This window comes from Mytilus trossulus, chromosome 12 (assembly GCF_036588685.1).
Source record: "Mytilus trossulus isolate FHL-02 chromosome 12, PNRI_Mtr1.1.1.hap1, whole genome shotgun sequence".
In the NCBI taxonomy this organism is placed as follows: domain Eukaryota; kingdom Metazoa; phylum Mollusca; class Bivalvia; order Mytilida; family Mytilidae; genus Mytilus; species Mytilus trossulus.
In genome coordinates, this window is record NC_086384.1 from 34406695 (window position 1) to 34433476 (window position 26782).

General features: G+C 32.3%; 1 protein-coding gene across 1 annotated transcript in view; it reads right to left on the minus strand.

Annotated features, from left to right (window-relative positions):
* LOC134693874 (basement membrane-specific heparan sulfate proteoglycan core protein-like) overlaps window positions 1–26782 on the minus strand; it is a 172506-nt gene that overhangs the window by 80215 nt on the left and 65509 nt on the right. Inside the window, exons 12-24 of the mRNA XM_063554809.1 lie at window positions 26024–26152; window positions 23732–23859; window positions 22839–22853; window positions 20146–20287; window positions 18238–18342; window positions 14438–14680; window positions 13333–13446; window positions 11739–11858; window positions 10671–10778; window positions 9959–10066; window positions 2537–2653; window positions 1418–1549; window positions 333–620 (exon numbers count right to left, since the gene is read on the minus strand). Of these exons, the coding sequence (XP_063410879.1) occupies window positions 333–620; window positions 1418–1549; window positions 2537–2653; window positions 9959–10066; window positions 10671–10778; window positions 11739–11858; window positions 13333–13446; window positions 14438–14680; window positions 18238–18342; window positions 20146–20287; window positions 22839–22853; window positions 23732–23859; window positions 26024–26152 (1749 nt within the window). The remainder of the gene's footprint in view (window positions 1–332; window positions 621–1417; window positions 1550–2536; window positions 2654–9958; window positions 10067–10670; window positions 10779–11738; window positions 11859–13332; window positions 13447–14437; window positions 14681–18237; window positions 18343–20145; window positions 20288–22838; window positions 22854–23731; window positions 23860–26023; window positions 26153–26782) is intronic.

Consider the following 26782-nt stretch of genomic DNA (forward strand, 5'->3'; position numbering starts at 1 on the left):
AAGGTTCCTGGTTCGATTCCCGTTCGGGATGAAAATTTCAGGAACTCAATTTTCGGCTCCCCCTTGACACCATTCGTGAGTATGGTCTTGAGGAAACGATGATAGTCCGTTGGAAGGGGACGATAAATGGCTGACCGGTGTTAAGAGAGAGCCATATCTCTTGCACGTTAAAGACACCCTTGTAGATTTCGAAAAAGAGTAGGCTAATGCCCAACAAGGCAGCACTTGCACCCGCAAAGTGGAAAGGGATTTATATAAGTTGCAAAACTTGTTTCCCAATCCACTATAAATAAATATGTTTAAACTAAATGTATAAGATAAACATTACTTACTCCTGACGATAATAATAGCATCAGGTGTAGCAAAGATAGAACCTCGTGTGTTAATCGCTTCACATGTGTATGCACCAGAATCTTCCACACGAGCGTCTGTAATTGTGAGATTTCCTCGTCCACTCTTGCTGCTTGTGAACACACGGGGCCCAGTAGGGATATTTCCCCAGTTCAATCTCCAGACAATCAGTGGTGTGGGTGTACCAACAGCTTCACAAATAATGGTAAAACTCCCACCTAATTCTACATCTATCTTCGATACTGGTGGTAAATTGATGACGGGAGGAGCTAAAAATAAATTATACAGACAAATACTTACACTGTTAGAGAAAATGTTTTCCATCTATCAATTTTCCCTTTAGATGGTACATATAAATATAGGGAGATAACTCTGTGAAATTAGCTGAATGTTTTAATCAGGCTCAACTAATTGTTATGGAAATATTCAGCTTCTCAATGATCCAAGTTAAGTATTTGTCAAAATGCTATACATCTAATGAAATTTTTCCAACAAAGTGTGTATGTAAATTTAAAAAAAAAATAATATTTTTATCATATGATCAAAGTAAATATTTTATCGAAAATTTATAAAAATCAAATGAGCCAAATTAATTTTAGTCAAGGTTTTTGGTAAAACAGTAATAGAAATTGACAATAAAATTGTATAAAATTTAAAATAAAAGCCCTATCTTTATTTAATAATCAATAATGACTGAAGAAAAATAGTTCTGTAATCCCTCATTTTCTCTCTTTCAAATGGCTGCAAGATATATATAATTTATCATTCAAGGCGATAAAAACTTTACAGTTTGTTTGTTAAAAGACAAAATAAATCATGGTTGACTCACTTAGAAGGCCTGTGAAGAATAACTCTGACAACAGAAATAGGTGTGTTATTCACTATTTTGAAGTTGATTTAATATAGTTTTATGCCATAACATTTTTCAGTGGGATACTTTAAGAATCATATATTTGTAAATTTTATGACCAAGTGTCATTTCTCAAAAATACGAATCACATACCATGTGTAATATTATAGGTTACAGTTAAAAAAAAATTATAAACTGTGGCTTTTTTTAACTTACAACAGCCAATTTCGTCTGATCGATCTTGACAATCGATTTCTCCGTCACATTGGTACGACCCTGGAACACACTGATCACCTGACATACATTGGAACTCAATTGTATCGCATGGATCACCAGGTTTTCTTGTTGCTAAAATGATATACAATAAACCGTAAGGTTTTTATTCATGCAAATAAAGTGATTGAATGAAGTATCGCAATAATAAAAACTTGTATTCTTGTATCTGATATGTATAACTGTATACAGATTTTCCTACAACTACAATTTTTTTGCATTTTAGTCTTTCTACAAAATTTGCAATAAAAAATGCAGGCAAAAATTTCTCCATTCTGAATTTACATTGTTACATACACAAGCGAATCGCACAAGTTGAGATATATAAACACTGTAAGATGGTGACAAGGGAATGTCACCATCTAAAAATGGATAACTAACAATAGGAAATGAAAAATCATCTCTGTTTTCATAAATTTTAGTATTATGCTTTCCGGAAGTGATATAGATATCAAGATCGAGGAAAGGGCAGTGGTCATTGTTAGTATAAGCTTTATCTAAAGTAGGTTCAACAGGATAATAAAATACAATAATTTATATTAATATGATATCATATCATAATATGATTATTACATGTATTGGGTAGCTTATTATCTTAATTTAAGGGGCCTAGCTGAACCATGAATTTAAATGAAAATTTAAAACTTTTATATATATATTGCAGAATTTGTCAAAATATTGAAATTAGGTATCCATGAAAATATTTTCCTCAATTTGCAGCTATGAAATTGGTGCTTTTACATAAATAGTAATAATAAAACTCACAACAATAAAAATTCTACGGTCATGATTGATACAATGAGCATTTGGTGAAATTAAACAATTGATATCATGCATATATAACAGCTCTGGAAATTTGTTTACCACTAAACAGGAATTTTTAGCAAATACAAGTGTTAAGCATGAAATGTTTGTATAAAATTCTTTTATATACCATTATAAAAATATGAAAATAAGCTGTGTTTTGTGGATAGTTGTCTCATTGGCAATCATACCACATCTTCTTTTTTATATATTACCAATGACACAATTCACTTAAAGGTTACAGTCAGAAATACATACGGCAATCTTCTTCATCTGAATTATCTCCACAATCATCATCTCCATCACAACGCCAGATCTTCATTGCACAACGGTCATTTCTACACCTGAATTCATTGGGTTCACATATTGCAGATGCTGAAATGATAACACTTCTTTTGAAAATAGAAGGATATTCATGAAAAAGGGAAATCAAAGAGTGTAATTTGCTATACTGTTGAAGATGAACATCATTTTTTTTCAATTTTAAACTAAATAACATAAGCTATATCATGGAATTTTTTCCATCTGTTTTGAGAAAATTTTGTAAGTTTGCTAAAATTGTTTTATTGTGATATTGTAAATTTTTGTATTCTTGTCTTTCAGTTTTGCTAATGTGCTTTGTCTATATGTCTTTTAGTATTTCTGTGATACCTATGACATGACTCTGCACTTTACATACCGTCATTGTGTTATTGTGCTATGGTAAACTTTCGTCTTTAATTTTTGCTAATTTGGAGATAACTGTATTTTTAAGCTCTGACAGCATCAATTGGGGATTTGATGGTTGCAAATTACTTACTGGCGACGCATTAGCAGAGACAGTAAACGGGTATTTGCGACCATCAAATCAGTAATATGACAGTTATTATCCATTAGTTTGATGTGTTTGAGTTTTTGATTTGCCATTTGATTAGTGACTCCATTTTGAATTTGCTATCCCCTTAGTGGTCTATTAAAACAGATTTCACTGTACATGTAAGACCACTAAATTGCTATCCCTTAAGTGATCTATTAAAACAGATTTCACTGTACATGTAAGACCACTAATTTGCTACCCCTTAACTGGTCTATTAAAACAGATTTCACTGTACATATAAGACCACTAAATTGCTATCCCTTAAGTGATCTATTAAAACAGATTTCACTGTACATGTAAGACCACTAATTTGCTACCCCTTAACTGGTCTATTAAAACAGATTTCACTGTACATATAAGACCACTAAATTGCTATCCCTTAAGTGATCTATTAAAACAGATTTCACTGTACATGTAAGACCACTAATTTGCTACCCCTTAAGTGGTATATTAAAACAGGTTTCACTGTACATGTAAGACCACTAATTTGCTATCCCCTAAGTGGTCTATTAAAACAGATTTCACTATACATGTAAGACCACTAATTTGCTATCCCCTAAGTGGTCTATTAAAACAGGTTCCACTGTACATGTGAAACCACTAATTTGCTATCTCTTAAGGCCTAAAAAAAATAATGTTGTGTTTCCGATCACCCCCTTGAAATTTTTAAGGGACGGTAGGTAGGGATTTTTTAATTTTTTTTTATTTTTTTTTAATATTATGCTTCATTGCTGTCTCGATTTTTTTTAAAGGCATGGGCACTTTGTTCATTGCTTCAGACCATTTGACAATATTCTAGATTATTGTGTGAGTTTTTATCAGCAATATCCATTTATTTTCTTTTGTATTTTATATATTATATGATAACTTGTATAGTAGTTTACCCCCTTTTAAAATACCCATACCTGTCAACTCACCCGTTTTTTGTGGGTGACACCCGTTATTTTCACCTCTCACCCGGGAGTTTTTCTTTACCCGGCGGGTCCCGGGAATTTCTAACATTACCCGTTTGACCCGGATTTCTGACCGGAATTGTTTCCGGTATTTAGAAGTAAAACCTTCGGTTTTATCGGTCTTTTTCAATGTAACCAAAAGTCAAAATGTAGGACTTGTTTATCTGAGCTACGTAACGATATTTTCAACAAGCTACAAGATGAGTTCAGTGACTATCAGTTGACCCCATTAGATGAACTTCCACTTTGCACTTCCCCTGAAACTGACATTGGTACATTTTGGGGAGAAATGTCCAAGTTGCATGACATTTTTCTTAACAAGCCAAGATTTTTTGTTTTGTCAAAACTTGCTAAAACATTACTGGTTTTTCCAAACAGCAATGCAGACAGTGAGAGGGCATTTTCTTTAGTAAAGAAAATAGCTACAGAGTTTAGGGCTGATCTTAATAAGGATACACTGTGTGCTCTTCTTTCTTGTAAAATGAATACACATTTGCATTGCTATGAACTGAAACCAAGTGCAGTTCTTTTAAAGAATGCCAAGTCTGCTACTATGGAATATAACAAACTTGTATACATGTTCTAACTGTTTCATATACATATTGACTATATAAATTATATGTAAACATTTTTTTTTCTTCAATTGAGCCCGCAAAATGTCGTACGCGTTATGACCTGAGATTTTTTTTCTCAATGCAGGTCATGACCTGACTTTTCATTTTCAGAGGTTGACAGGTATGAATACCCCTGAAAAAAAAACGTCCAAAACTAAATAAAATTTGGGCAGCTCTTCCCCATGAAAATTAGCTTTTTAAACCCAATTCCCCTATTTCAGGACCAAAAGTTTTGGATTGTCAGATTTGTAACATTTGGGGTTAATTTTAAAAACAATAACTCCTACTCATTATTGATCTTGACATAACCAATGTGAACTCTAGAAATTGGGCTTGGGGTGATCTGTATTAATGTTAAATATTGTAGGGCATTTATATATGGTTGAAGAACTTATACATGAATCATTTATTTTTGATATCTTATGAAAAGAGTATTTACTCTTAATTATTATATTTTCTCAATTTTAACACTTGTGTCCAGCAAATAACCCGTACAGGGCCCCATTACTGCTTTGCACCTATATACGAAACTAACGAGGTTTTACTTCACTGTCAACCTCCAAATCAAAGGCAATTCATTGCATATCTACTGTTAAAATAATTATAAACTGTAAAGTATTGTTTAAAAGCTTATTTTTATCAAAGCTTAGCAATGTACAGTGTACATATTATGTCATCGAAACAAATCTATTTTTAGAACAGTTTATTTTCGTATCCCAGGTAAAGGAAAGTCGGATGCAAATAAACTAATTTAATAAAAACAAAATGTGTTTTAATCTTTATTTAAAGAAACAAAATAAAATAACACATGACACTAGACAAATAATTTTTATTAGAATAAATCAACATTCAGTATGTTGTATGTGGATTACAGACGTAAATTGTTTTCTTTTGGGGCGATAAAAAGGTCGAGGGATTTAGAATTTTTTATTTTCTTTCAGAAAAAAACGGTCAGTAGGTATAAAAATTATTTTTTTCCCACATCAGCTTTAAAAACTTTTGAGTCGGGGGTCTGAAGGACGGTTGGTCGGGTGACCAAAGTGGTCTATTTAAACAGGTTTCACTGTACATGTAAGACCACAAATTTGCTATCCCTTAAGTGGTCTATTAAAACAGGTTTCACTGTACATGTAAGACCACTAATTTGTTCTCCCTTAAGTGGTCTATTAAAACAGGTTTCACTGTTCATGTAAGACCACTAATTTGCTATCCCTTAAGTGGTCTATTAAAACAGATTTCACTGTACATGTAAGACCACTAATTTGCTATCCCTTAAGTGGTCTATTAACATAGGTTTCACTGTACATATAAGACCACTAATTTGCTATCCCTTAAGTGGTCTATTAAAACAGGTTTCACTGTACATATAAGACCACTAATTTGCTATCCCTTAAGTGGTCTATTAAAACAGGTTTCACTGTACCTGTACATGAGTCTTCGTCACTGTTGTCATCACAATCTTTGTCACCATCACAACGATAGTCAATCGGGATACATTGTCCATTCCTACATGTTGCTTGTCCAACACCACATGGACCAACTGGAGCAGGCGTTGTTGGTACAGTTACTAAAAGTAGATTGAAATCATTCATGAAAGACAATGCTTTTAACATGAGCTAGGTATTATAATTCTCAATAATTATCCATAAGTCTGATTTTTTTATGACGATAAACCCCTAATCCTCCCTCTCCTATTCCTTACCATCAGAAACTATGTCAGCTGTATAATTGTACATAACCATTCTATCGTGCCCTAATTCTCAATACAAGGGTTATATAAAGATATTTCTACCCTTTTATCAAAACCTCTACTATTTTTTTCACATATTCACAACAGATCTTCTTTAAATTCTTATTTCAAAGCTATTTTTAATTCTGATGAAGAATTTAATGTAGTTTGTATCATTACATGGAACATGGCAGATAAATCCTATAAAGTCTGTAATGTAGAGACAAGTTATTAATACCCTACACTCTGTTTAAGCCATATTTCCATGTATTGCAACATAACATACTTACTTTGACTGACTACAAGCCTAGCTGATTCTGTGTATGTCCTGTCATTGTAGATACCAGAGCAGATATAATCTCCTACATCAGTGATATCAAGGTTAGGTACTTACTTTGCCTGACTACAAGCCTGGCTGATTCTGTGTACGTCTTGTCATTGTAGATACCAGAGCAGATATAATCTCCTGCATCAGTGATATCAAGGTTAGGTACTTACTTTGCCTGACTACAAGCCTGGCTGATTCTGTGTACATCCTGTCATTGTAGATACCAGAGTAGATATAATCTCCTGCATCAGTGATATCAAGGTTAGGTACTTACTTTGCCTGACTACAAGCCTGGCTGATTCTGTGTACGTCCTGTCATTGTAGATACCAGAGCAGATATAATCCCCAGCATCAGTGATATCAAGGTGAGGTACTTACTTTGCCTGACTACAAGCCTGGCTGATTCTGTGTACGTCCTGTCATTGTAGATACCAGAGCAGATACAATCCCCAGCATCAGTGATATCAAGGTTAGGTACTTACTTTGCCTGACTACAAGCCTGGCTGATTCTGTGTATGTCCTGTCATTGTAGATACCAGAGCAGATATTATCTCCTGCATCAGTGATATCATATCAAGGTTAGGTACTTACTTTGCCTGACTACAAGCCTGGCTGATTCTGTGTACGTCCTGTCATTGTAGATACCAGAGCAGATACAATCCCCAGCATCAGTGATATCAAGGTTAGGTACTTACTTTGCCTGACTACAAGCCTGGCTGATTCTGTGTACGTCCTGTCATTGTAGATACCAGAGCAGATATAATCTCCTGCATCAGTGATATCAAGGTTAGGTACTTACTTTGCCTGACTACAAGCCTGGCTGATTCTGTGAATGTCCTGTCATTGTAGATACCAGAGCAGATATAATCCCCAGCATCAGTGATATCAAGGTTAGGTACTTACTTTGCCTGACTACAAGCCTGGCTGATTCTGTGTACGTCCTGTCATTGTAGATACCAGAGCAGATACAATCCCCAGCATCAGTGATATCAAGGTTAAGTACTTACTTTGCCTGACTACAAGCCTGGCTGATTCTGTGTACGTCCTGTCATTGTAGATACCAGAGCAGATATAATCCCCAGCATCAGTGATATCAAGGTTAAGTACTTACTTTGCCTGACTACAAGCCTGGCTGATTCTGTGTACGTCCTGTCATTGTAGATACCAGAGCAGATATAATCCCCAGCATCAGTGATATCAAGGTTAGGTACTTACTTTGCCTGACTACAAGCCTGGCTGATTCTGTGTACGTCCTGTCATTGTAGATACCAGAGCAGATACAATCCCCAGCATCAGTGATATCAAGGTTAAGTACTTACTTTGCCTGACTACAAGCCTGGCTGATTCTGTGTACGTTCTGTCATTGTAGATACCAGAGCAGATATAATCTCCTGCATCAGTGATATCTAGGTTAGGTACTTACTTTGCCTGACTTCAAGCCTGGCTGATTCTGTGTACGTCCTGTCATTGTAGATACCAGAGCAGATATAATCCCCAGCATCAGTGATATCAAGGTTAGGTATGATCAGACGACCTCTCTCCATGGTAGCTTTAGGTTGTATATCCTACAATAGAGAGAAAATTCATAATTTATTGATAATCAAAAGTGTATAATAACATTACATGAAGGTTTCATTATAATACATTATTTTAATGAGCTAACAGCAATCTGGCATCATTCTTAATTTTTTTTTTTCATTTCAAAATAAAAAGCGACATTCATGATGACACATACTTTCACAATAAAGAGCTCAGTTAAATGAAAGAAAAACTTGATTGAAATCTTAATGAACCTAGGAAAATGATGTTTTGATAAGCATTGCTTTGACTGTTTGGTCAGGTTGTTGTCTCTTTGACATATTCCCCATTTCCATTCTTAATTTTATTCTTTTAGTATATAGGGTTAGAAAAGCATTGATTGAGCACACATTGTTAGATTGAAGCCCTTACAAAATGCACTTCAGGCGAAGCTTATACCCCATCACCCCCCCCCCCCTCTCAATTAATTTACAAAGAGAAGCATTGTTCTACAATCTTGATAAAGGAGGATAGCACCTAGTTAAGAATTAACCTAGACACTTTCTCAAGTTTGAAAAACCATTTATAATATCTATAATCTATTTACACATATTCTCTAGGACCAAGGATCCAGATTTTTTTTCACCTTATTTCAGTCACTACTGACAGATAATTTCCATTCTGAACACAGTAGAGTGATATGATCATTTATTGTTGGAAAGTAAGGGCCCACATCCCCTATGTCAATGAAATCAACAATGACGTCATAGGTAAAATTGCAATAAACAGATTATATTGGTCACTTCTACTCGATTGCTTTTCTCACTTTTCACCGTACCAGCTGAAGCAAGAAAATCAATCTTGTTGAGATTACCAAAGATAACGTATAAATTTTAGACACTTACAATATTTCCATTTCTGTACCATTCTAATGGTGTGTCTGCTGGTGATATAGTACACTCAAAATAAGCCTGAGATCCTACTCTCAAAGTCATCTCTCTGGGAGTAATGCTGATGGTTACTTGTTGAGAAGCTACAAAAGAAAATAATATTGTTATTTTTTACAATATATATTATTTACTGAAATATCATGCAACATCTCTATATTAAGTCATTAGGTCTGGGAAAACAGTTATCTTCCTTCAATTTTAGTTGAGCAGAAATGAGTGATTTGGTTAGGTAAAACAGGTGTAACTTCATCTTCTCGGAATCTCTCTGGCTTCACCCATACCCATACCGCAGTCCTTGTGTTTTGTAATGCCAGAGAAAATGAGCTGATGAAGTTTTCTTAATTTTTGATGTTTTTAATTACACAACAAAGATCATTTTTCCCACAGAAAATAGAAAATTGAAATGTTTGCCCCTGGAGCACCTCATCAAGATCTATATAGAAATTGAAATAGATAAATTAGAGAAAATAAAAGCAAAATTCAATAATATGAAAAATATAATCCTCCATGCCTCAACAGAATGAAACATTTGACTCAACTTTCTTTTACAAATATAAGAATGTCACATCTTTCTTTCCTATGTAGATTCTCCCCCTCTAATTTGGTATCTGATTAGCTATTTTCCTAATGTAATACTACATCTTTCTAAATTGTAATGAATACTTGACAGGTATTCTAAAAGTTCCAATCATTTTATAAACTGTTGTGTTCGTATATTGTAAATTTACATACGACAATTCAGTTCATCTGAGCCATCACGACAATCTGATCTCCTATCACATCTACGGTCAGCAGGGATACAGTCTCCACTTCTACATGTAAATTCATTTGGTTGACATCCTGTAATGAAAAAGTTTATGTGTAACCTGGTATATCCAAAACCAGCATGAATAAAATTATTATTAAAAGTTTGATCTGTTATCCTGTAATTTCTACAATCAGCAAGTATACAGTCTCAAATTGTTTCACTTTATCCTTTTATTGCATTTTTTTCATCTATATTTGCTGTTTTAGCTTAAAAAATTATATAGCTATACACATTAATTTAGTAATTTATTTAAACAGTCCCATCGATTAAACAGAACAAAGCTATTGGTCATTAAATCAAAGTTCTAAAAGTACTGTGGATTCATTTATTTTTTCGTGGTTAAAAATTTTGTTGCATTGAGGAAAAAATATAATTCCTGGATATCTGATTTTGTGGTGTTTGCCAAAGTCTAGGAACAAATCTATTGAAAATGTGTTCCTGTTTTGAATATCTGAATTCATGTTTTACCAACACCCAAGTAGTTTACCAAGAATATTATTGAATCCATAGTAAATTTAAAATTTATTCTTAACATCTTCAGAATCTAAACAACTGCTTAGCACACAATCATATACAAATGTCTGATGATTTTTAACTGTTCCCTTCTTCACTAAAATGTGTAAAGTTGACCCTTACCACATCCCTCCTCATCAGAGTTGTCCAAACAATCCCTGTTACGATCACACTGCCGCCTGTTATCAATACACTGACCATTACTGCAGCGGAACTCGTTGGGTTTACAAGCTGTGATAAAAAATAACACGTCATATATTTCATACTTTGAAAGCACTTTTCTGAGTGTAAATTCATCAGGAAATGAGAACATGAGATCAAAGGTGATTTTTTTATGGGGTTCTTTTTTCTCAGTCTAGTTTTCTATTTTGTACTTTATTTTCTGTTGTTTGTCTTGTGGTTGTTGTATTATTTTTTGGCCATTGCATTGTTATTCTGTTTTTGACTTATGAGTTTGGTATCTTTTACTATCTTTCTTTTGAAAACCAGGGATATAAAGTTGCATCATCGCACGCACTGGAAGATTGTCTATTGCCGTAACATTTTCTTCTTTCATATTATCAGTTTCCTTCTAATTTTAAAAAATACACAAATCAACAAAAGAAGGTGTTAATCTGAAAAGGATTTTAAATATATGAAAGTTTGTATACTTAAAACCTTAATGACTAGTAGTAGCTGAAAAAATGTAATTTTTGTCAATGATGCTTAAAGAATAAATTTCTAGCAAATAAAAAGTAAAAATTACAAGGAAGTGTGAACAAATCGCAAATTGCAATAATAAATTGTCTTAGATGTCCAAATCAACAAGACTCTGTACAAAGTCAGGACAGTGACAGTTGTTAACCATTCGTCTGACTTGTTTTGAGGTTTTGATTATGCCATTTGATTAGTGACTTTCTACTTTTACAGCTAATTTCCTAATGCATGTGAAGCAAGACTTATAATGGTTAGTTTGCTTGCTTTATTTTTATATTGTACAATCATTAGGATAACACCCAATTAAATTCAAATAATATATAGTCAGGTTAAACTATGCCTATATATATTGTTTAAAGATTTCAATCTTATTTTATAGACAATTATACAAACAAAGCAAGCAAGCCAACCAAAGTTTTGCCTTACATGCATTAGGAAATTAGCTGTAAATTTTCCTCACAGTTTGTCACTTTTGTTATTTGACTTTTTTCTTACCACAGCCTTCCTCGTCAGTTCTATCAGAACAGTCAGCGAAACCATCACATTTTCTAGCCGCTGGTATACACTGGAATTGTTGTGTACAAGTAAACTGATCGGCACGACAATTCAACGTGGCTACGAGAGAAAAAAAAGACATAATTAAAAGGATTACTGTAAACCAACTTTACTTCACATTTTAACCATTTTAGTCCATGTCACAGCTTTTTTATTTTGCTATTTTGTAACTAACTTGATGGAGTTTTTAAAAAGTAAAGATCCAAGTTTGATATTTTCACAACAATTTCACATTATTTGACTACTAATGTAAGTTGTGAAATCAAATCACTTACAAAGACAAGTTGGTTTACAGTATTTCAAATCCGTCCTCAATCCAGTGTTTTGATCATTCTTAATTTTAACTGCATTTTATGCATTCTTTACCACCAAAAAATCAAACATTTCACAAGAAACAATTGATCTAGTTTATCAGTGAATAGAAGGATAATAGAATAGTTGACATTGGGATAACATAAATTATCTCCCTTGTATTAACCAATCAAAGTCTAGCATTTTGACATTAAGCATGATTAATTTGTCAACTTCTATAGTTAACACAAGTTTTCTTTGAAGCTGGCAAATGTCCTTTCTTATTTATTTTTGTGACAAAATTGAAGCTGGCACATGTCTTTTCTTATTTATTTTTGTGGCAATTGCCAATTTCATTCAATTGAAGCTGGCAAATGTCTTTTCTTATTTATTTTTGTTGCAATTGCCAATTTCATTCAATTAAATCTGCAACTGCATGTTTAAACTTATATAAATACATTTTATGTACTGTAAATTTAGAAATTAGTGTGAGAATTTTTATTGCTATAACTGTAGACAATGTGAGTAATTGTGAGATTAATCTGCATACAAATAAATGTACTGTGGTTTCATTATTTTTCGTTGGATACCAATTTTCGTGGATTTTATGGGTACAGATGAACCACGAATTTAAATGATCAACGAATTACAAATTTTCAATAGACTTGCATGCAGACTTTGGCAGAACCACGAAATTAAATATCCACGAAAGTCCAAGTTTTGTTCAATCCACAAAAATTTGTGCCCACGAACATAAATGAATCCACAGTATCAGATATCAGAATGTGTGTTCTGATTACTGTGACACTCCCCCAGTCGCATTATAATTTGCATTAAGGTAGTACCTAATACTACAGGGAGATAACTCTATAAAATCAGCTAAATGTTTTAATTACGTTGTGTTTTTAAGGTAAAATTATGCTTTTCAAAGATCAAAATAAGTTTTTGTCAAACTGCTATATAACCAGTGTAATTTTTCTGAAAAAACGGTTGGTTGAAATTTTTTCAAATTTTTATATTTTTGTCAAAGGGTCAAAGTAAATACTTTGTCAAAATTTTAAGAAAATTAAACGAGCCAAATTAATTTTAGTTAAAGTGTTGGGTACCACCTTAACACGTCAGAATTATTTCTGAATTCATGGTAAATACATAATTTCAGCAACTTATTGCTACATGTCTATAAAAATAAAAATGCTGAAGAAAAAAAAAACTCAATCGTAAACTTTAGAAAAACTAAACTTACGACAATTATTTTCGTCAGAATTGTCCACACAGTCTCTGACACCATCACACTCTTTAACAAGGTTGATACATGTACCATCACTGCAACGGAATTCATCAGGGCGACATGTGGATACTACAAAAGTCAAACAAAACTTCTTTTATAAACATTTATTCTAAAACATTACAGGTTGTTATTATTCACAAATCCCCACTAAGTTTACAAAAAAAATAACAATATTATATCTAAATGATAAATAATTGTGTGTAAATTGTTGTAACTGGTTAATTTTCATTCTGAATTTCAAAGCCAAAGCTGATGACGTGTACAGCATTTTTTTGTCTTCTTGTCTGATTTAGACAACGAAAATGATTTTTATTTTTTTTAATTTTTTTTCTGAATCTACACAGTAAACCTTGGAATCATTAAATTTCCTTGGTAAGAATCTTTGTATTTTCCTTGAAACCTGATTCTTTACTTTTCTATCTTTCTTTGTAGAAGCAAGAAGAAAGTTTGCATTTGTTGAACATTAGAATTTTTGGTTTACATATACCCAAGATATCCAAAAAAAATTAATTCCTCACAAATGACAACTTCAACCAACTGTAACTCATACTGATGATTTGATCTTAAATAACAAGAAAATGTTACATGGAATACTTATGTACTTTGATACATTCCCCATTTCCATTCTCAATTTTATTATGGAAAACTCATGAAATAATCCTGGAACACTCATGAAATAATCCTGGAATACTCATGAAATAATCCTGGAATACTCATGAAATAATCCTGGAATACTCATGAAATTTCTTTGTTATACTGTAACTTAAGGAATACTCCTCGAATAATCATGTAATACTTGTGAAATAATCATAAAATAATCATGGAATACTCTTGGAATAATCATTGAATACTCTTGGAATACTTATGGAATACTTCTAAAATAGTTATAGTATACACAAAGATTACTCATGGAATACTTATGGAATACTCTTGGAATAATCATTGAATACTCTTGGAATACTTGTGGAATACTCATGAATACTTCTAGAATAATCATGGAATACACAAAGATTACTCATGGAATACTTATGGAATACTGGAATACTTTTGGAATACTCACCACATCTGCTATGTTCATCTGATCGATCAGTACAGTCAGTAATTCCATCACACTCCTGCATGGCATCAATACACTTGGTACCATCTCTACATTGGAACTGTCTTAGACTTGGACAACCACAATATTTAGGAAATTCGTCTGACCCATCTCTGCACTCTGTACGGTCATTACAGCCACTTCCTTGCCTGGCACATGACCCGTCGTCACAGACGTACTGACCTGTACGACATGGACCTCCTGGGCCTGTAGATTATACAAAAAAATCTATTAGGTTCACAAACAAGGTATTTTACCAGAATGAAATGTATAATACATAAAAATTATGGCAAGATTATAAGGTGTGTGAGTGTTTCTTAAAGGGAAAATTCACGATTTTTTACTTATGGTTTAAATATGTTCATTATGATATAATATATATATTCACAAAGTTTTATCGCTATATGTTCAGTAATAAAGGAGAAATTCAATATTTAATGAAAAAATATTAACTACTTCCTGTAGGTCGTGACGTTTTCTCCTGGTTTTTGCATGCCGGGATTTAAAAAACAATCATTAAAAGTCTTGGTTTCTAATCATATTTTAACGTAATCGTAAGCGCGCCGATGACTTATGCTTTATCTAATAACCATCCGATAATAAGAAGATAAAACGCACATACGTTCAATTGTACATATTCATGAGATAAATTTTCTATGTTAAACGTATATATTCGAATTATTTTTGTAGACAACACAAAAAGTTATAAATTGATTTTTAATTAATGTATTTTCGGACTGATAAGGTGAACAAAGTAAAGTACAATAATCTATAAAGACAATATGTTGGTGTACTCTTATTGACCTTTTACTATCTCTGCTATGACTTGGTTGATACGATGTGTGTATTCACGGTTCTGTAGCAATACTCGTAGATGGCTTGTTGAAAGGTAAATTGTTATTTGCACTTCGGTATTTAACCACGCCTCTCGGGCACACCTTGCCAGGTGTGACTGTCTATTCGGATCAGTGAATTATAAGACAAGGGGAGCATCCAATACACATATTTAAAATATATATTTAAGTTGGTGACAAATAAAAATTGATCGCCGTGGAATTATTTAATTATGTTTGGTGCTATTATTTATTTGAATTCAAATAAGTTAATTTACTAAGAAATACACAATTTTTGGTTAAAGACGGGAAACTTAATTCATATGTCCGATTGAAATGATTTACACCTTTTGTCCTTGATTGATGTCTAATAAAAAGGAGAACTTAGAAATTATAAATAGCTTTACCAAAGTATTTTTATTTGTCTTTATTAGGCAAATAAATGAATGAGAACACTTAGATTTAGACTTTTTAAAAGCCACGTACAAATGAATAACTGGAACTCACTGAAGACTACTCTACCGAAGCGGAATATAATATGAACGAATAAAGAAAAAATACTTTTGTACTTGAGAAGTCTTAAACATTGACAGCAAATTTAAGGTCTTCTTGGAATGGAATCGAAAAATTACGAATAGATATTCTTTATCAAGTGTGAAAAACGTCAACCAAATTTAATCATAATCGGGGACGTCCTTATTAAAGTAGTCTTCGTCTCACAACGTATAATACTTAATAACTATTTGACCAAAGATGTTTAAAAACAAAAGACAACGAATTTAATGTCATCTTTCCCTATTTTTGAATGTAATTATAAGTCTGTTCAACTGGCAAGAACACCCCTAAAGCGGACAAACATCTGTCAAGCAGTTTATTCTTTAAATTTGCTGTCATTGAATATCAAGAAAGAAAATAAATCCTGAAAATGATTTGAAACTTTAATACTCAATAGCTTTCCTAGAAAATATTCACATCCCTCGGGGATTATTAGTGTACGTCCAGTTGCATATGTCGGAACAGTTGTGGTGATGACGAATTTCTTTCTTTATTCGAGAACAATCTAATTGATATATAAATCTGTGATTTTACTATGTTCATAACTTCGATGAACCAAAGCAAGTTATAGATCGACCTGTATTTAAATCAAATTGGTCCTCTTCTTCTTCTTCTTCTTCTTTTGGTATACAATAGTCTATCGAATTGGATGATTACATACTGTTGGTATACGTGGACTAGTCTATTTACAAAACTTTTACCCCAATTTGCACAAAATGTATGTTTCTTTCTTATGTTCAATGTATACATGTATATATTTTAAATTGCGCTGTATTTCCGTAACTTTCTATCCGGGCGTATAAACGAATCGTCGACAAGTGCGCACATTTTTTTAATCAACATTTCTGGAATGATCCAACTATGTCCTTTACTATTGACAACGAGTAAATATTACATTATCCCAGAGACATATAATACAATTTTATGTCTCTGATTTTCTCCAAATTAACCCTTGGAAAAAATACGTATATTTGTATATCTTCAATTTTTTTATTTTTTTTGGTATCATTTTTTTTTTTATAAATAATATTCTTTACACCAGACATTTTATTTATAAACAAGCGTATGAGTTAAGTAATGACTAGTATATTATATCACTTTCGGACACGCAAGACAGAGATGTATATTATACATGCACCTGATAGTTCAAAATGGAAAGTTATAAGTTATCGGCCGTGTACACTGATCAATACCTACAGAAGTGAAACGATGCATGAACTTGCAGGCCCGACAGGAAATCGCTTGAATACCTGGTCGTGTCATCTTACACCCCTCACAATACCTTTGGGAGTAATACCTAAGCCATGCGGGTGATCAGTGGAGCGAAGATCCTAATTTATTTGAATAAAGTATATTACTTTAAAGAATTATGAACGAATTGATTTTCGAAAACAATTTTCACGGAACTCTTATTTATGATTTGAACTTTAACTTTTTAACTAATACCAATATTAACAGTTTAAAAATAACAGACTATATGGTTATTAAAAATATAAGAACATTTTCCGAATCAAGTTAGTTAGTCAGATCATGGAAGTAATATCTAAATATCTAAATATTACTTCCATGGTCAGATAAAACAACCGTACGATTGACAAGATATAGACACGTAATTACGACAACATCGGTTACTGTAGTTTTGATTCTTTATGGTTTATAGACATATCGTGATTTTTATTTGGACAAGATAACAAAATGGCGGAAGGCAAAGAACTGATACTCAAAATTTAAAATCGATGGTGATCTCTTATCTAGCGGAATAAAACTTTAATATTTATAAATTTGAGCATTTTTATACAGAATGGACATAATATGAATTTTTGATTTTTTTGCGAAGTTTCCCTTTAATGAGATACAAGTATTTGAAAGAACAAAAAAAAAAAAAAAAAAAAACCAATTTCATGAGTTAGGTCCTTACCAAAAATAGAAAAGACTTTGCTACTTCTCTGTTGATTTTTAGAGCAAATAAAAACCTCAACTTTGTCTAGAATTTATCCATAAAATGTTTCAGAGTTAATCACCAACAATAACCAACATTCACTTTTAATATTCACCACTTGAGAGTGAAGTCTAACTGAATTAACCTGTGAGAAATGTAGTAACAAGGGTCTGGATGGGGGATGGGCTTGTTATATTTGTATTCTTTAATATTTAGGCCATCATTCTTTATTTTTTATATTTTAACACAAAATTGTTCTCTATTTTTTAGTTTTTGGTCTATATTTCTTTTTTCTTTAATTCTTGGCATATTTTTTTATTTTTTTAAATTTTTTGGCCTATTTGTATCTGTTCACTTTTCTTATTTGCACACTTCTTTAAGGTATTGGCCAATGTTATCAAAAATCCTCCTTTTGTCATGGGTACACATGTACTTACAGTTTTCCTCATCAGAACGATCATTACAGTCAGCATAACCATCACATCTGTACGTGTCTGTAATACATGTTCCATCTCGGCAACGGAATTGGTTCGGTTCACATGCTGAAATAATAATGACATGATAAATATATGATGAGGACCTTGTCTGGCTTTACAACCCTAGCACAGTCAGTGGTAAATGTATGGATTATAACATGCCCTTTTCAATATTGGCCCTGGTATCATCTAGAGACTCCCATATCTGCCTCGAGGCTTTAGCCAAGGGCCGATATGGGTCAAGGGATGATACCAGGGCCAATATTGAAAAGACATGTTATAATCTTTTTATCACATATTTATGTTCTGCTGAAAAGAGAAAAAAAGGTCAATTATAACAATTTAAAGAAAGATAAAAGGTAAAACATTTTATCACAAACGTTTTGTTAAGGACGCAATAACGTCCCATCATTTAGAATCAGGGCACAATATCAATATACTCTTTTTTTGCCCCAGGCAATTTTGAGGTTATTGCATATGCAAAACCCAACATATTCGTTACAAATATGTGATAAATAAAATATATGGTATAGCAAATTATTAGCATAACATAAAATCAACATTTTAATGATTGAAAAATTAAAGATTGCTCTCATTTTGTACAAATGAACTGCATTATAAATATTAAGCAATGGAAAAAAATTAGGTACATTTATTATCAACAATAGGAATTTAATTTCTTAGGTAAAGTCAAAGTAATCAATGAATAATTGTTTTTTCAAGGAAACCTTTAAACTTAAATGAAAGAACTCCAAAAATCATAGAAATTGTATTTATCCATTTGCACAGTTCACTTTTCAAAAATTGAAATGGCCACGTTAAACACCAATTATTTCTGGAGAAAGGTTTAATTTCCACACAGTTTACTTTTCAAAAATTGAATGATCAGCTGGTAAACAACAATCAATTTTAGGGAAAGGTTTTAATTTCTTTTGTCATAAATATGTAGGACTCAAATCTATGGTGGGTTTCAAATCTATGGCAGATTCCTAATCTATGGTAAATATGACATCATGCCATCCAAAATCTATCGCAAGATTTGTAATTTCCTAATCTATGGCAGATTTATGTTGTTTCCAAATCTATTGCAGGTTTTGTGCAAATGTAGAACAAGGCAGTACATATTCAATCCATGACTTAAATAATTTGAAATGTAAGACAAAGAGAGCATGCATGTCTTATTGATTTTTGATTTTTAATGTATATTATTTTTTAACTTCTCTGCAGTAACCTTTGTACTTGCATAGTTTCATAGTTTTAGGGACGACATCAAAAGTTCAGTGTAGGATAAAAAAACTTAATTCACATAGTTTTCACTGACCTCCCCTAGACAGCATTTATAAAAAAAAATAAGTTTGACTTTTCACATAATATTTAATTCAGCATTAATTAATCTTTTTTAACTGGTGACAATTTTCTCACTTTAAATATATGCCTGCCGTAAACGTTAAAATATTTACTATAACTAGACTCCCAAAATATCCACTACTAAAAACATCTGTGCATTTATTGGTTGCGGGATTCAGCTAATTATTGCCCCTCCTATGAATAAAAGATCACGTCTTCCTTTTAAACCATCATCAAAGGAAAACAGAAAGTATTTTCCTGAGAATCTTCAACACAGGACTTCAGGAATGTTTGGAGAGCCAACAACTTTGCTGAAGTAGGTGACAAACTATATGGCGTTATTTTTATTGTGACATTATATTGGCATTATTGTAATTCTTAAATCTGCCATAGATTTGGAGAAAACAAAAATCTGCCATTGATTTGTCTGGCGTTTGTAACTTCATATACCATAGATTAGGAATCTGCCATAGATTTAGAACCCGCTATAGATTTGAGTCCTACAAATATACTACTCCTTACCTGGGATAACCAATAGACTGGCCCTGTCTGGAGTGGCTCTTGGTGCTGTAGGTACAGAACAGATGTAGGTGTCAGCATCAGCGAGTACCAGATTTGGAATGGTCAGTCTTCCTCTATCAATCACAGCTTTAGATGGTATATCCTATTATTTACATACAAATTATTATATAGTAAACCATAAATGAATTAGATGGGCAAAATATAAATTTCTGTAGAGTACTGTTAAATATGCATGATGTTCAATTTGAAAACGAAACAAAAATATTTGGATCATGAAGATAAGACCCAAACAGGAAACCTTAGTTATCATAACCAGTATGACTATCCAGCACAGAATCTGAAGAACAGATAAACATTATCACCATTTTCTTTAACTTTCCTCTGATTTTCAGCGTTATAATTTTTCATCTTAATCTAATCCACTGAGATGAGGCCATCATAAAAGTGTTGAGGGGTATGATGTATTATCAAGTGCCGAACTGTAACTTATGAAAAACAGATCTCTAAAAAAGTGCACTTCCTTTTGTTTTTTATCTATTCTGTAAGGGTCTTGAAATATCTAACCACCATTCAGAATCTCTTAGTTGAAAAACATGCAATTAATGAAAAGAAAGAATAACCATTAGAAAGTTTTTTTTCTTAGAGATATACAAGAAAAAAAGAGTTTTTTTCAAAGAGAAAAGAGTTTTCACAAGATGATAATATCCAGTTTGGGCTATTCCATTACAATAGTTGTTAGAGGGTATAAAGGGACATATAATCTTAAGACATTAGACATGGGTCACTTGTAGCTGTATATTCGTTTGATGTATCATTATTTCACACAAAGTAAGTACATTGGTTGTGGGGAGTTTCAGAGCTCCTTTACTACCCCCCCCCCCCCCCCCAAAAAAAAAAAAATCCATTGTAATGGAATAGCCTTTACAACTACTAGCCTTCTATGTATATATTTCAGCTACAATACATATTGGTCTGTTATCAAGACAGGGGTTTGTAAGAAAAGACATTATCCACAAAATGTGTACCCCAATGAGCTATAAACCTTCATGTACAACACATATTACTTCCACTTACTGTCTGTGGTTAATAATGCAGTATTTAGTCTTATGCTAGCTGGAATCAACTTACAATATTAATATTTGGATATGTTCCCTTTTTTCCGCAAATCATGTTCTTACGTAAAAAGCCTATTTATAAGAGTACTATGTTGCATATTATGCCCAATATGGATACAGCTGGATAATCGGAATTACAAGAAGTAGTCCATGAAGGATAGTTCAGAATATTCTATTTTCATAATACTGTTTTATGACTTGAATATATATTTTTTTGACAGGTTACTTTCTCTGTGGTAGGACATGACAGATTCCTGGTACTCAGTTAAGTGTGAGCAAACAAAAGAAGTAAAATCAAAAATATAACTGGAACAATTAGGGGGAAAAGTTTACTGTTTTCAGACAATTTTGCTGTGAATAGAAAATATAATAGAGTAAACTTTACCCCCAAAATTGTTTCTATTGAAAGCTTCATATTACTTCTGTATGTTGCTCTTATTTGAAGAAGTACCAGGCCTTGCGGTTATAAAAATTTCGAGTCAGTTTTTTGTGCTCATACTCCAAAATCAACCAATCAAAATGTTGGATTTCAAGTTTCAAGCATGATTTTTGTGCTCCGAGCACGACAGAGCAAAGTTTTATGACTTCTAGCCCTGGATACCCTACCAGAGAGTAGGTAATCTGTCGAAAAACATAAAACTCAGGAGTCATAAGTCGGTAATATGTAAATAGACTATGGTATCATATGTGGTTATATTATATAGAAAATTATCTGGCAATTTTTTTTATCTAATCAGCAATAAATTCAAACAGGATCATTCAAGCAGCATATATTGTTTCAATATATAAAATTAAAAAAAAATCCAAGGTTATACCTTTACAAATTTAGTACAGTGAAAAAGAACCTTTTTTCAAAATATTTTACTCGACTTAACATTAGAAACTTCCTGCCATTGAAGCTGGGATTATATTGTATCAAAAAAAAAATGTTATGCAATAAACATTTGGTTTACGCAAGTCATGGGTAAAGGGAGATTACCCAGTACAAAAATGAAAATCAAACATGTATATATGTAGTGTAAAGGGAGTTTAACCTGTACAAAAGGGGAAATAATCCGGGAAAAATATGGAGTGTAAAGGCATATTACTCTGTTCAAAAAAGACAATCATCCAGGACAAAATATTTTGTGTCTGTGTAATGCTGTAAAGGGAGATCACCCAAGACAAAGGTGTAAAGGGATTCATCTCACCGACAGGAAATACAAGGTGGAGCAGACACAATTGTTTACATCTCAACATCATAAATCTTTTTCTGTCTTTCAAATAATGAAACAGAATCAGTATCTTTTCAAATTTCAGTTATACAAATATTGTCTTCAATTTCAATGTTCCAAATTTTGTCCTTTTTTAGTACAAATTAATACTTTAAAGTATAATTTCTCTAAATTTTATTGAGGTCAATAATTTTATTCGCAATTTGTACTTTTAGATTGAGGAAAATGTCACATGACTGTCTTATATAAAAAAGTATGATATTGTTTTTGTATATAAATCACTGATCGCCATGGTTGCATGTAACATTGTGTCTGCTCTTACCTGTTAATGGTAAGTTATATATACCACTTACATTATACTTACCATATTATCCTGAAACTTTTAATCAACAAAATTGAATAAAAAATTCTTAAAATCTACTTTTCAAATGAGAGTGGCTTAATTCACACTCTCAGTGATAGGGTCGTTCGCAATAATGAAAGGAACAAACAGACCTGACTAAATTAACAAAGTTATCCTCATCAGTCTAATGCATTCTGGGTATCAATATCAGAAAGTATACCAAAACATTTTGATTGGGTGACAAAGTTATAAACAGAGGATATTCACATTATTTTTCATATTTGAGTATAGTCACATAAGCTACAATCCCTCAAATTCTGAAACTGGGAATTCCAAGTAGATAAAATATTCCAGAGTTAATGTATTTCTTATAAAGAATACTGCTCATAAGAAAGTTATTGCATCAAAGTTCTCAAGTGGTAAGGTTGAAGTCAAGTCCTAAACTATTTCATGGATTCCATCAAGATTATGTTATATAAAATAAGCTTATTAAAAAATTCTAATGTGTGGATTTATATATTGTCATATAAGTATAATTTTATAAATCTGTAAGTAAAACAAAAGCATTATGTCAAGTTGCATGGTTATGACTTTTTAAGGTGGTACCTAACACTACAGGGAGATAACTCTGTAAAGTCAGCTAAACGTTTTAATTACGTTGTGTTGTAAAGGGAATATTAAGCTTCTCAATGATCAAAATTGGTGTTTGTCAAACTGCTATATACCCAGTGTAATTTTTCTGACAAAACGGTTGGTTCAAAATTTTTGAAATGTTTATATTTTTGTTAAGGGGTCAAAGTAAATACTTTGATAAAATTTAATGAAAATTAAAAGAGCCAAACTGATTTTAGTGAAAGTGTTGGGTACCACCTTAAATGAAAAAACAATAATAACACTATCACCATGGTAATTACCTGAGAACCTCTGGTCCAATGGATTTTGACAGCGGTATTAGCTTCGACAACACAATCAAACACAGCAGTTTCTCCCTCATTCAGAACTAGCTCTTTGTTCGTTATTTTCAGTGAGGTCACAATTACACCTAAAAAAAAATCAAAACTATGTAATTTTTCAGTCAAATAAAAATTCCATTAGGTTTTGACAAAGTTATTGATGTTAAAAAAAAATTAACCACTGAGTGAACCATTATGTTGAGGCAGGCAACAGAATGCAGGTTGCTATTGTTGCAAGCTCAAAATTTAACTGTTCATCTAAATGATTTGAAATGTGATTAAATATTAAAACATTGCAAAGATTTTCCTTCCACATCTTAAAGCCCAAAATGCTAACAAAACCTGACAGGACAATAAATTGATATGAGTTATTACTTGAATTCAGAAAACTGAAAACAAAATTTAGATTAAGTGACCATAATTTATTAATAGACAAGAGGCTGTCACAACGACAGCAAACCGGATTTATTAACATTTATTTGTGTCCTGGCATTATCACAAGAACCATTACTGATGATTAGTGAAAGTGAAAATCGTCAATATCAAATTTGACCTCCATTTTGTCATCAGTATCAACATATTAAAATTTGAAAAGCTTTTTTTAATAGATTGAATGGTTCATGAGTAAATGCAACAACGTGAATGGAAACACCATTTTAAGATCTTTAAAGAACCATAACTCCTAAACAGTAAAAGTCAAAACCGTCATTATTGAACTTGACCTCTATTTTGTCATCAGTAACAACATATTAAAATTTGAAAATCTTTGGTTGAATGGTTCATGAGAAAATGCACAGACACGACTAGAAACACCATTTTTCAATCTTTCAAGAACCATAACTCCTGAACGGTAAAAGTCAAAATCGTCATTATTGAACTTGACCTCCATTTAGTCATCAGTAACAACTTAGTAAAATTTGGGATGCTTTGGTAGTACAGTTCATGCGTAAATGCACGAACACGACTGGAAACGCCATTTTAAGATCTTTCAAGAACCATAACTACTGAACGGTAAAAGTCAAAATCATCATTATTGAACTTGACCTCTTTTTTGTCATCAGTAACAACATATTAGAATTTGAAAAGCTTTGGTTGAATGGTTCATGAGAAAATGCACGGACAGGACTGGAAACACCATTTTTCAATCTTTCAAGAACCATAACTCCTGAACGGTAAAAGTCAAAATTGTCATTATTGAACTTGACCTCCACTTTGTCACCAGTAACAACATATTAAAATTTGGGAAGCTTTGGTAGAACAGTTCATGTGTAAATGCACGGACACGACTGGAAACTCCATTTTTCAATCTTTCAAGAACCATAACTCCTGAACAGTAAAAGTTAAAATCGCCATTATTGAACTTGACCTTCATTTAGTTGTAAGTAACAACATATTAAAATTTTAAAAGCTTTGGTTAAACGGTTCATGAGTAAATGCACGGACAACATTTAATTGCCGCCCTCCTGCCCACCGAGCATCCTCAAATCAATAACCGACATTTTTGTCACAAAAATCTGGTTAAAAAGGGAAGATACCTTAAAATACCAAGAGAAGAGAGATTATACAAAATTGAACATGAAAATCATTTCTTTTTATATTGTAATAGAAACCATAATAGAAAAGTTTATTTTGATTTTTTGATAAATGAGAATATCCGCTTTATAAATTTAAATGACATAGTTAAAAAAAAACATATATACTCAACCCAATTTCATACATTTAGGTAAATAAGTTAAGATCCTTTTTAAAACGGTCTATTTAACTGAGAACAGGGGACTCTTAGAATATTTACTTCTATTGTGTATATTAATGATCTTGTTATTATTTTTCATTTTCATTTTGTTATGTTGTGTCACATACTATAAATATGTAGTTTTATGGCAATAAAGATTTGAATTGAATTGAATTATAAATTGAAAAAAAAATTGTGCATTTTTCTAATTTAAATTGTTGAACAAATGACAAAATTGTGAAAGTAATGATTTTTTAAAAGATACCTACAATTCATGAAATTTATGAAATAAAAATTAAATTGTCATGTTTGCAAGACTGATCTTGTAGCCATTTTTGAGAGAGAAAAAAATCTAAATTTACAGTACCTATTTGTAAAGGCAATAGAGCAAAGATAAAAGAAGAATGTGTCTGAGGACATGAAGCTTTGCATTTTTTCAATTTTAAAAGTTTTTTAAAAATGTTGATACAGTCAACGGATTGTAGGTCACTATGTCTCAGGCTAAACAATGATATACTAACCACATGTTGCTACGGATTCATCAGTATTATCACGACAGTCTTGTCTATTGTCACACCTCCTTGCTTGTGGTATACACTGATTATCAGCACAGGTAAACATGCCCTCTGGACATGCTGGTTTTACAGGACCTATCAAATAAATAACATACGACAGTGAACCAGTGCAATGTAAATCTCGATACAATAGAATCCCTGAAAGTGGATACCATGTGATCTTGTAAAGTGAGACAAGATTGCACATGGCATTAATCTTTTCTTCATTGTTACTAAAGGATTTGTTTATGCTTCTTCGAAGTAAAAGTTTGACAGAAATAACACTTAACAGGCCCGTAGCCAGGAATTTCCAAGAGGGGGTTCATTTGACTCACAAACTCGACTTTAACAGTCACAATTCGAAAACAGAGCATTGACTTTAACAGTGCTTATTTGTTTTCAAGGGGGGGTTTGTCCGAACCCCCCAACCCCCCTGGCTACGGGTATGCTTAAGGTGGCTTGGGTCTATTCGAAGTTTCTATCAGAAGTGCCGTATTTTTGGTTATTTTATTCTTTAAAGAAATTGAATCAAATTGGTCCGAAAAAAATAGGGGGTCACGGACCATTTAAGCTCAAAATTTTACTTTTAAACAAGTACGTAAAAGGGACCATTTTACAATTAAATGATAGGGAAAATAGAAGTGTTGACATATATTTATCAGAATATCAATAAAACGTTCTATGACAATTGGTCAAAAACTGTAATATGAAAAGCTGGAATATAGC